Raw genomic sequence first — 12,748 nt, forward strand, 5'->3', positions numbered from 1 at the left:
CTGAAGGAAAAAAATTTTTATTGAGGTATAGTTGATTTAAGGGAATTTAAAAAAAAATAAAACTGAATGAAAATGAAAACAATGATAATATAACGCCAAAATGTGTGACAGGTAGGTGAAGTTCTGTGAGGGCAATTTATAGCACTAAACACTTACCTTAGAAATGAATCAAACTCTCAAATCAAGAGTCTAAGCTGCCACCTTAAGAAACTAGCAAAAGAAGAGCAACATAAACTCAGAACAGGCAGAAGGATGTAAAAATAGATGCATCTCTGAACTGTGAGCGCTACGGTGAGAGCGGGAAAGTGGAGACTGCCTTCCATCTTACCGCCGTCCTGCCCCAGAGAAGTGCTCACTTGTTTCTGAATGTCTTTGTCCAAAAGACAAATTCTCTGTAGATGAATGCAGACTTAAGAGAATTCTTTCTTAATATTATTCACCCATGAAATCACCAAAATTCCTTTCAATGCAAATATAACTAGATTAAATTAAATGTATGATTAAAAAAAACTAGAGAGGGCTTCCCTGGTGGCGCAGTGGTTGAGGGTCTGCCTGCCAATGCAGGGGACACGGGTTCGAGCCCTGGTCCGGGAGGATCCCACATGCCGTGGAGCAACTAGGCCCGTGAGCCACAATTACTGAGCCTGCGCGTCTGGAGCCTGTGCTCCGCAACAAGAGAGGCCGCAACAGTGAGAGGCCCGCGCACCGCGATGAAGAGTGGCCCCCGCTCGCCGCAACTAGAGAAAGCCCTCGCCCAGAAACGAAGACCCAACACAGCCAAAAATAAATAAATAAATAATAATAATTAAAAAAATTTAAAAAGAAAAAAAAAAAAAACTAGAGAAATTAGAGTAAATGAAACTCTAAGTGAAAAGAAAAGAATAAATACCAAAGTGAAGTAGAAAAAAGAAAAATAGAGAAAAATCAATGAAACCAAAAGCGAATTCTTTGAGAGAACTGAGAAAAATGATGGACTTCTAGCCAGATGGATCAAGAAAAAATAAAACACAATGATTAATATCAGGCATGAGAGAGGTAACAATAGCTACAGATTCTACAGTTGTTAAAAGGTTAATAAAAGAATAAACAAGTTTATACCAATCAGTTCAACGACTTAGATGAAAGGGATGCATTTCTTTAAAGAAAACCTAGCAAGCTCCCTCAAGAAGAAACAGATAACCTGCATGGCCCTAGAACTAGTAAGGACATCGAATTGGTAGTTAAAAACCTTCCCACAAAGAACACTCCAGGCACAGATTGCTTCACTGGTGAATTCTACCAAATAGTTAAGACAGAAAGAATAGCAATTCTACACAAACTCTTCCAGAAAATTGAATGGGAGATAAAACTTTCCAACTCATTCTATAAGGCCAGTATTACTCTGATACCCAAACCAGACAAAGATATTGAAGAAAAGAAAACCACACATTGATAATCTTACATAGATGCAAAACGTCTTAATAAAATCTTAGCAAATTAAATTTTTAAAGTATATAAAAAGGATAATACACTCTGAACAAATGAAGTTTGTCCCAGAAATGTAAGGTTGGTTTATCATTTGAAAATCAATATAATTTACCATGTTAAACTAAAAAAGGAAAAAAAGAACATGATTAATGCAATAGGTACAGAAATATCATTTGATAAAATCCAATATCCAATCCTAATAAAGTTCTCAACAACTTGGAATACACAGGAACTTCCTCAACCTTATAAATTTCACCTATGAAAAACCGACAGCTAACAATAATTAGAAACTGAAAGTTTTCCCTTTACCATCAGGAACAAGAAACCACGTCTATTCAGTTCTGTACTGGAGGTTCCAGCTAGTGCATTAAGAAAAGAAAAAGAAATAAAATCACTGAAATTGTAAAGGAAGAGGTAAAATGATCTTTATTTATAGACAATATGATTATCTGCATAGAAGACCCTTTGGAATCTACAAACCAGACAAAACTAATAAGTGACTTTAGCAAGGTTTCAGCATATAAAATCAATATACAGAAACCAAGTGTATTTTTATATAGTAGCAACAAATAACCAGAAATTGACATTTTAGAACTATTGTTAACAATAGCTCCCAAATAGGAAATATTTACAGATAAGTTTCACAAGAGATGTGTGTGCACCGAAAGTTACAAAGCAATGCTGAGAGAAATTAAATAAGATGGAGAGACATGCTAAGTAATACTAAACAAATGGAGGGACACACTCACTGTGTGTTTCATGGATTGGAAACCCCAATATTGTGAAGATGTCAGTTCTTAAATTGATCTATAGCTTCAACACAATATCAGTCATAATTCCTTCGGGGTTTTATGAAGAAATTGACAAGCTGACTATAAAATTCGAATGGACATGCAAAAGACACAGAATAGCCAGCAACTCCAAAGAATAACAGCAACAGCAGAGGATAGACACTACCTGACCCAAAACTTAATGCAAGTAAGTAGGTAATCAAGACAGTGTGGTTCTGGTATAAAAACGGACAAATAGATCAATGGAACAGAAATACACCCAGATAAATGGGCAACTGTGCAAAGAAAGGACAATTCTTTTTCAACAAATGATGCTGGAACAACTAGATATCTACATGCAAAAGAAAAGAATGAACTTTGATCCATACCTCATATCATGTACAAAAAATATATTAAATTGGATCATAGGCCTAAATTTAAAACCTAACATTTAAAATCTTCTATAAAAAAGCACTGGAGAAAAATCTTTGTAACACTGGGTTTGGTAAAGCTTTATTAGATACAACACTATAAAAGAATAATAAGTTGGACTTCATCAAAATTGAGGACATTTGCTCTTTGAAAGACTCTTTTTGGAGAATGAAATAACAAGCTACAAACTGGAAGAAAATATTTATTTACAAATCCTGTATCTGAAAGAATATATATGTCTATATGTATGTATGTATGTATGTATATCTCACAACTCAGTAATAAGAAACCAAACAACCCAATAAAAAATGGGCAAAAGATCTGAATATACACTTTACCACTTAAGATATATAAATGGCAAATAAGCATATGAAAGGATGCATTCAAGTAATGCAAATTAAAACTCAGTGAGATATCCCTACACACCTATTAGAACATCTAAAATAAAGGACGGACCGTACCACTTACTGATGATTTTGTGGCACAGCTGTCAATCTCATGCACTGCCAGAGCGGATGGAGATGGTTATAACCCCTTTGGAAAGCAGTTTACCAATTGCTTAAAAAGTTAAACATATAACCACCATATAACCTTGCCATTTCAGTCTGAGGTTTCACCCAAGAGAAATGAAAGCATGTGGTTTGTAAAAATAAACACTCCAAAACAAAACATTAAAAACATAAGAGCTTAAATTTTAAAGATTTGTACAATGTTTGGAAGACAAAGTAAAGGAATATTTGCAGAAAGTGTGGTGGGGTGTATGAGAGAAAAGAAAATCAACGGATCAGTCTCAGAGGCCCCAAGATCCAACTAGAAGTTTCAAAAAGAGAACAAAAAGATCAGAGAGGAAAAAAATGATTAAAGATATAATACAAAAATATTTTTCCAGTTCTGAAGGACATATGTCATCATTAATGAAAAAAAACAAAAACCAGCACCAACCACATCATCATGAAAATTACAGAACATCAGGGATAAGAGAAAATCCTAAAGTCTCATTATATAGGAAAAGCCAAAACAAACAGGTCACATAGGAAAAATGCCTTTAAAATTCTAAGTAAAAATTATTTTCAAACTGTCATTATAGAAACAACAACTGAGAGAGAAGAATACAGATATTTTCAAACATGCTAACCCTCAATTTTTTTCCCTCCTATGTGCCTCTTTTACTCAGGAAGCGCTACCAAAATGATGGGGTGGACCAAGAAAAAGAAAACTGATGAGAAGGGCACTTCCTCAACAAGATAAAGGCCATGTATGGAAAGCCCACAGCTAACATCATATTCAGTAGCAAAAGCCTGAAAGCATTTCCCCTAAGATCAGGAGTAAGACAAGGAATCTACTTTCGCCACTTCTATTCAACATAGTCCTGAAAGTTCTAGCCATGGAATTTGGCAAGAAAGAGAAATTTAAAACATCCAAATTGGAAAGGAAAAAGTAAACTATCTCTGGTCACAGGTGACTTGATCTTATATGTAGAAAAACCTAAAGATTCAAAAGAAACTGAATTAAATAAATTCAGCAAAGTGGCAGGATTCAATTTTGAACTTCACATTCAAAAATCAAATCTGATTGTAACACTCAAAAATCAGTTGTATTTCTATACACTAGCAGTGGACAGTCAAAAAGGAAATGAAGAAAACAATTCCATTTACAATAGCATCAAAGAGAATAAAATACTTAGGAATAATTTAACCAAGGAGGCAAAAGACTTGTTATACACTGAAAACTATAAAACATTGCTGAAAGAAGTTAAAGAAGACACAAACAAATGGAAAAACTTTCCATGTGCATGGATTAGAAGACAATATTGTTAAGATGACAGTGCTATACAAAGCAATCTACAGATTCAATACAATCCCTATCAAAATCTCAATGGTGTTTTTTGCGGAAATGGTAAAACCAAGCCTAAAATTCATATAGAAAATCAAGGGACCCCAAATAACCAAAACAGTCTTGAAAAAACAAGGACAAAGTTTGAGGACTCACTTTGATTTTGAAACTAGTACAAAGCTATAGTAATCAAAACAGTATGGGACTGGTATACAGATAGACATACAGACTGATGGAAGAGAATTGAGAGCCCAAGAATAAACCTTGAAATCTATGGTCAGTTGATTTTTAACAAGGATGACAAGACCATTCAGTGGGGAAAGAACAGTGTCTTCAACAAATGGTGCTGGGAAAACTGAACATCCATGTGCAAAGGAATGAAGGTTGTCCCTTACACCATATACAAAACCTAACTCAAGATGAATCAAAGACCTAAACTTGAGAGGACTAAAACTAAAAAATTCTTAGTGGAAAACTTAAGGGCAAATCTTTATTACCTTGGATTTAGCAATGGTTCCTTAAATATGATACCAAAAGCACAGGTAACAAAAGAAAAAATATATTAATTAGACTTTATCAAAATTTAAAATGTTTGTATACCAAAGGACACTATCAAGATGAGTAAAAAGATAACCCATAGAATAGGGGGAAATATTTGCAAATCTTCTATCTGATAAGGAATTAATATCCCCAATATATAAAGAACTCTAGCTCAACAAGACAATTTAATTTTTTAAATGGACAAAGGACTTGAATAGACATTTCTTCAAAGAAGATATACAAATGACCAATAAGCAATGAAAATATGCTCAACATCACTAATTATTACGGAAATGCAAATCAAAGCCACAATGCAACACCATGTTCACACTTATTAGGATGTCTATAAAAAACACAAACATACACAGAAAATATCAAGTGTTGGTGAGGATGTGATGAAACTGGAATCTTCATACACTGCATTGGGAATGTAAAATGGTTCAGCTGCTGTGGAAACAGCTTGGAAGTTCCTCCAAAAGTTAAACGTAGAATTACCCCCATATGACCCAGAAATGCCACCCCGACGTGTACACCCAAAAGAACTGAAAACAGGGACTCAAACAGATATTTGTACACCAATATTCATAATATTTTTCACAATAACCAAAGGTGGAAAAACCCAGTGTCCATCAATAGATGAACAGATAAACAAAATTTGGTATATACATATATGGAATATCATTCAGCCATAGAAAGGAATGAAGTTCGGATACAGGCACGTCACGGATGAACCTTGAAAACATTACCGTACGTGAAATATGCCAAAACAAAAGGACAAAATATTGTATGAGTCCACTTATATGAAATACGTAGAATAGGTAAATTCATGGAGACAGAAAGTAGATTAGAGGTTACCAAGGGCTGGGGGAGGAGGAGTGAAGAGTTATTGCTCAGTTTCAGATGATGAAAAAGATTTGGAAACAGTAGTAACGGTTGCACAACCTTGTGAATGTACTTCATGCCACTGAATGATACACTTAAAATGGTTAACATGGCAAATTTTATATTTTATGTATATATGTACTTTATGACAATAACAGCAGTGCAACAACAATAGAAAACTGGGGTTCAGGAAACAAGTGATCAAACACCAGGAAACAAAAAGAATTCACAAAATGATGACAAAGTGCCAGGATAAGAGCGACAGCAGTCTGACAAGAAAACGCTCCACAAGCAGCATCAGGAAGACAAAGGACCCGATCAGTGAGCTCTGTGGGCTCCATGGAATTGCCTCGGCCTGAGGATCAGCCCCGAGCATAAGTGAACCACACTAGTGTTCCTTGCATATCGGTTCTTACCTACGTCAGCTTCAACCAAAATTTTATTTCACAAAATATTATACTGATTTCTTTGTCCAGCACTATTTCACAAACCATGGGAGACACAAAAGCACAGTTCTTATACACACGCAGTTGACACACTTATTAAGACAATCCAACTAGGTAGTAGTCATGGGATTCCCAGAAAGGATAAAAATAATCAAAACATCCAGGCTTCATTAACAGACCTGAGTCCCTTGTTCTTAGTGTAATTAATTCAAAACGGAAAATGAAAAAGTCCTATTTAGAAAGCACTTTGAAATATTACACCTGTCACCTAAGGAAAACCAGAAACATTCTTAAATTGCTACATTTACAGTATTTATTACTTTATATTGTGGAAAACACTCTAATAATTGAAAGTACTGTCCAAAACAAGGCAGAATTACTCTCTAATTTTTTATGCTATAGAAAGTTGTAGCCAAAAAGTATAATGCTATGAGAGTTCAAAAGAGACTGTAAAACTTACCTGTTGAGACATATTTTCAGAAAATTTTGCTGATTTTTCTCTTAAAAGTGTGACAAGGTCTTTATAAATTTCTCCTTTTCTCTCATAATTAATTTCCCCCTCATCATCTGTTTTGCCCTTTGGAAGAAAAAGTTTGGTGCTATAATTAATGGATGAGAGATATAAGAACCTGATCAATACGTCACAACCCAAGCACAAGCATTGTTTTCTTCTCTAAAGGATCCATGCGGTAGTCTTTATACACGAAATGTACAGGCACACCCTTTCCTCTTAATGTTACCTATTCATTCATTCGTTCGTTCAGTCATTCATTCATTCACTCGTTCAGCAAGCCTTTACCAAGTGCCCCCTAGATGCACAGGGCACGCTGCTATCCAGCAGAGACCTGAAAGCTCCCTTCCCACTTCTCTCCTGCGAAAATGCATTATGACTTCAAGAGCTTTTGATGAAGTCATAGAAGGCCTCAAGGTTAGAATGTCGCACACAAAAGGCTGTGTTTCTGTTGGTCTCACCCTACCCCTGCTGTGTGTGGAGCACGATTGCTACAGGCTCATTTTCTAGGGGTGGGACCTCTCTGTGACCATCTGTCTCTCCACCCTCAGCCTCTGTCTCTCCTCTTATCTCTTTCCTTTCCTCATTTCACTTTGCTTTCCTACTCCTATTACTCTTCCTTCACCCTATGTGTGTGTTCGCACATATATATACACATAAAAACTGTACTGTTACATGTATAACTGCATATATATGTAAAACATACAGATACATGTAAACTGTAGTGTGTTATACATTTTCTTGTAACGACTGAACAGCTTCAGTTCCTTGTCTTTCATTCTTTAAACTGAGAGGAACACTCAGATGTTTCCATACCAAATAAAGTTGTATGTGCGTCAATAGCATTTTACAGAAACAAAGGCTCCTCGCCCCACTCTGGAAGGCCCAAGAGAAGCATTCCTTTTTTTTTTTCTAAGCTCTTATTTTCCGGTTAGAGATTTCGCTTTTCTCAAGCATCAAGGCAAACCGAAAGCAAATCATAGTTAGGTTGTCTGGCTCCTCCGTGCAGAAATAAGCCCAGGACCACGCTGATGGAACAAGCATGAAAGGCGGGTTGGAAGATAAGCCCCACCGCTGAGAACACGGCCGCATGTCGAGAGCAGAGCCAGGCCAAGACCCGCGATAGCTGGGTCCCCATTAAGGATCTGGACCCTCCCTGCAGAATTCTGCCGCGAGCCCCAGTTTTACATGGAAGACAGCAAGAGCCGGGTTTTCAGAGGAAGCTGAGCTCCTTCTAGCCAAGTTCAGTCAGCAGCCGTGAGGCTCAGTGTCAAGCTTTTAATCCAGAAGATCCAGAAGGCCATGTGCCGCCTCTCTCAGGTCGAGACCCACCGCCCACACTCTGCTTTGCGACCCTCCGGCCGGGAGCCTGCAAAGCTGCGTTTCTCCACCGCCAGGCCGGCTGTCTCGGGCAGCAGGCTGGGAGAGGCCTGCAGGGGAGGAGGCCGGCAGGGGGAGGCCAGGAGGTGGGGGGGAGGCCGGCGGGGAGGCTGGTGCAGGGAGGGTGGTGGGGAGGCCGGCGGGGAGGCTGGTGGAGGGAGGCTGGGGAGGGGAGGCCGGCGGGGAGGCTGGTGGAGGGAGGGTGGGGGGGGGAGGCCGGCGGGGAGGCTGGTGGAGGGGGAGGCCGGCAGGGAGGCTGGTGGAGGGAGGGGGGGTGGGGAGGCCGGCGGGGAGGCTGGTGGAGGGAGGGCGGGGGGGGGAGGCCAGCAGGGAGGCTGGTGGAGGGAGGGGGGGGTGGGGAGGCCGGCGGGGAGGCTGGTGGAGGGGGAGGCCGGTGGGGAGGCTGGTGGAGGGGGAGGCCGGCGGGGAGGCTGGTGGAGGGAGGGGGGGTGGGGAGGCCGGCGGGGAGGCTGGTGGAGGGAGGGCGGGGGGGGAGGCCAGCAGGGAGGCTGGTGGAGGGAGGGGGGGTGGGGAGGCCGGCGGGGAGGCTGGTGGAGGGAGGGCGGGGGGGGGAGGCCGGCGGGGAGGCTGGTGGAGGGAGGGGGGGTGGGGAGGCCGGCAGGGAGGCTGGTGGAGGGAGGGGGGGTGGGGAGGCCGGCGGGGAGGCTGGTGGAGGGAGGGGGGGTGGGGAGGCTGGCAGGGAGGCTGGTGGAGGGAGGGGGGGTGGGGAGGCCGGCGGGGAGGCTGGACGAGGCAGAAGCCACATGCTCCCTCCCACGTGCTGTCGGAGCCACCTAGCAACGGCCCCTCACCCCGCAGTGGCAGTTGCTCCCAGTAGCCACAGTTGGTTCTAATTTCCTCTGGAAGAACCCAGAGGCCCAGAACCAGGCTCACCACGACCCCTCAGAAATCCCACTAACAGCCGCCCCGGGCCCACCCTCAGCGGCCCAGGCCAGCAGGCTCTGCCCCACCCTGCCCCAGCCCCTGCACTAACAGCGCTGCTCACTTCTCAGGGCTCCGGGGCCGGTTTCATGGAGACACCTGGGCTCCGAGGGGACCAGCACGGCCTGGCGGTGACCATTCTCCAGTTCTGCGGCGGAGCCCCGCCCGCGCAAGCAGGGTCCACTCCTCAGGGGTCTGAGTCCCAGTCTGCGCGGGCCCTGCCCGGAGCCGCTGAGGCCCCAGCTCAGGGGGCCCGGCCTCCGGGCTCCCGCATTTGGGTCCCCTGCCTGCTCTTCCGTCTGTCTCCTCAACTCTTGCAAGTGCTTCCGCATTACCTCGGTGCTCCTTTATCGACTTGTCTTTCCTTAAACACTTGTGTCATTAATCAGCAAACTGATTATGTTAAAGAGGCAGTACTTAGATAGTGGAACGGGTCCCTTTGAAGGCCATTTCCTAGAATACTGACTTAAGGACCTGCACGGGGACACAGAGACAGCAAACACACAGCAAAGGGATCTGCATGAATCCCACAGAACATACTTCATTTTTCTGTGGTTTTGGGATTCAATCCTGGAGACATGCCTGCACTTACAGAGACCAAAATCAATACGGTTTTTAAAAAATTACTTACACCATTTAAAAACACTCCTTCTTTGCTACAAGTAATGCACAAAGTTTCAGCATCGTGTGGTTTCACCAGAACATAACAAATTTCCCCTTGAATTTGTCTCCAAGGTGGGGCTCGACATCCATTTGAAAATTCGTAATCTGAAACCAATTATCAGTCAATTAAAAGGAGCTCCTTAACCTCAACTTGTAAAATAGGTTGGCTTCAAAAAGGTAGGATTGAAATTTTAAGTTTTCATTTCTTAAATATTTAATGTAGCTACTGAAGCATTTTGAAAATATAATTATGAAAATATATATAATATAAAATGAACCTGAGGTGTACTCGATAGATTCCAAGACTGTCTGTTCTCCCTTTCCTGAGAACCGTTTAAGCAGCTCTATATCATTCTTAACAGTCCCTGGATTTAATCGTATTTCTCTGAAATAAATGTTTAGAAATTCATTTTAAATACTTTAAAACAGAATCTACAGAAAACAACATGAAAACATTTCATTATATCAGGGGGAATATCTTTTTTTGTAATTAAAATATCCGTTAAATTATACAACAACAAAATTACGGTGAATTTTAACCAGGTTACAGTCTTATAACACTGTCAAAACATCAAAGAATCAGTGATTCACGTTGAATGCAACATTAAATATACTCATTTCAATATTCACTTCATTTCTTAATGATAATACCAAAGTACTAGAAAAGACTAGACAAATGAACAAGTCTTAAACTTGATAAACTCTACATGATAATTGCATTATAATTTTTAAATTTATCTAATAGTTGAGGAGACTTTGAAAATAACAAGACCACTTAATGTCTTCAGAATTAGATGAAACTCCACTACAATGTTTTAGCCATGTTAACTGAAAATTGTACTGTTTAGAATTAGAAACCTTCATGCAATAACTAAAATTTTATTCCAAAAAATGTAATGTTAAATCAATAGCAACCACTTCCAAACTTTTTCTTGTGTCTTTTCCCTAAAGCTCTGAAAGTACTTTTTATAACCAATTTTTAGAGGTTTCTTTTTGAAAAAAAAGACTCACAAGGAAATATTTTTCAGAGAACGATTGAGTAGGTGCAGATCCAGCTGCTTGAGTAGCAGGGCAATCTTCATCTTAATCTCACCTTCAGGATCATCATCTTTGGTAATTTTATCAAGAATAGTTAATACAGATGAGTCTTCATTTATTTCATTTATCATATTATAATCCAAGCCCAGGATTTTTGCTATGGGATTTCTGTTTGCTGACCAAAAAAGTAAATTAAAAAAAAAATTATCCTCTTGTCTTCTATTGCAAGAACCATAAAGACTATCAAATCCTTTGGAGCCCACTCAAATGTGTTTCTTTCATTAAGCTTTCTCTGATTGACCCAATTTGAATTAATCTCTACTTCTCAGATTTTACTGTACTTAGGAACTTTCTCACACCTCTTGAGATGTTTACCTTGTACTGTAATATCATCTCTATATGCTATCACCCTAATAGGACAGAAGCTAAGAGGTCTATTTTTTTTAAGTTGACTGTGGGGCATTGTTCAGAATAGACATTCAATCAATACATTCAGAACTGATCTGAAGATAGAGAAATACTGGTCTCCTTAGAAGAATTATCACTAGAACTGTGTGTGTGTGTGTGTGTGTGTGTGTGTATATACCAGTGAAAAGTATTGACAAATGCTTTCTCTCCAAAATAGCATGTTTTTCTCAGTCTACAGATCTACTGCCAATCTCTTCCACCTGTTTGAACTGCTTATATTTTCAATGTCTTTTGACAGTAGCTGGGAAAACAAATCTAACCAGTATTTACATACATGCCAAAATCATAATGCAAATTTTAAATACCAACTTGTGATCAAGGATGAAAGTTGAACCTAGAGATGTTGAAAACAGAATTTAATAAAAGCCAAATAACTATATAGTTGAAAATGAGGGAGAAAGGGGCAAAACCGTGTTTAGAAAGGAGGAATTCAACTCAGATGAAAATCTATATGCATTTGGATGTGTCGGGGGATGCCTATGGGACTAGTTCAGAAAGCTTGACCTGATGGAAAGGAAGAGAAGCACGGCGATGGCGCTAACTTTCCCACAGGAAGCAGACTATCAGCAGGAAAGTCGTGGGGGGAGCAAGGGAAGGAGGCCCGGGAACCAACCACTTAGACGGCACCTCCACTCATCACCTTACAGCTGTCGTCTCTAAAGATTATGAAGAAAGATACTAGGTGAAATCTGGGGAAACACACAAAGCTGACTTCCAAGTTGCCAGGTACCACGCAATTTGGACCAAAAACTAAGAGCTGTACCTAGAACTCTTACAGAAAGGGCAAAATGCAGCAAAGGATACATATTTAGCCAGATTGGGTGCACAACACTCTATGTATTAAGTTTACGTATTAAGTTGAATTTAATGAACAGCCATGAGTCTATTGACTCTTCTTAAATTCAGTTTTATTCTCAAGATTTCATCCCTCTCAGAAAAGTAGCTTTGATGTACAGGGAGAGCAGTCAAGATGTAAAAAGAAGCTGCTGTTCTAAGTTTCACATCTTAAAAAAATAAGGACTAACTTTCCACCTCACAGCCACGGACAGTGGCAAAGAATGATGACAGATGAGGGACCTTATGCCTGGGACCCACTGGTCACACGATTCCAAAGAAGCAGAACACGTATATGACATAATTACCTATCGTCAGGTATTTCTACTTGTAAGAAATACTTAGAGCCCAATGATAGCAGGTGATCAATCACATTCTTTTTTGCATGTTAGATGATTAGACAATAATAAGAACATTATATAACTTTAGTGAAGAGGAAAAATACTTCCCACTGAATGAATGTAACTATTCACAGAAAGCTGTGTATTTCCACAATGGAAAGGGCTGAGACAAAAGGAAAGTGAGATTATTATGGGCTGTAT

General features: G+C 40.1%; 1 protein-coding gene across 6 annotated transcripts in view; it reads right to left on the reverse strand.

Moving 5' to 3' along the window:
- The window catches only part of ODAD2 (outer dynein arm docking complex subunit 2), a 243,943-nt gene that overhangs the window by 154,277 nt on the left and 76,918 nt on the right, over positions 1-12,748 (reverse strand). For 4 of the 6 annotated variants that reach the window (XM_036841365.1, XM_036841363.1, XM_036841362.1 and 1 more), the window contains 4 exons: positions 10,878-11,079; positions 10,145-10,251; positions 9,835-9,971; positions 6,831-6,947 (listed from right to left, as the gene is read on the reverse strand). In XM_036841365.1, coding sequence (XP_036697260.1) covers positions 6,831-6,947; positions 9,835-9,971; positions 10,145-10,251; positions 10,878-11,035 — 519 coding nt within the window. In that variant the 5' untranslated portion in view covers positions 11,036-11,079. Of the gene's footprint in view, positions 1-6,830; positions 6,948-9,267; positions 9,336-9,834; positions 9,972-10,144; positions 10,252-10,877; positions 11,080-12,748 lie in introns of those variants that run through there. The other 2 variants (XM_036841367.1, XM_036841368.1) reach the window with 2 other exon arrangements.

Source organism: Balaenoptera musculus, chromosome 2 (assembly GCF_009873245.2).
Source record: "Balaenoptera musculus isolate JJ_BM4_2016_0621 chromosome 2, mBalMus1.pri.v3, whole genome shotgun sequence".
NCBI lineage: Eukaryota > Metazoa > Chordata > Mammalia > Artiodactyla > Balaenopteridae > Balaenoptera > Balaenoptera musculus.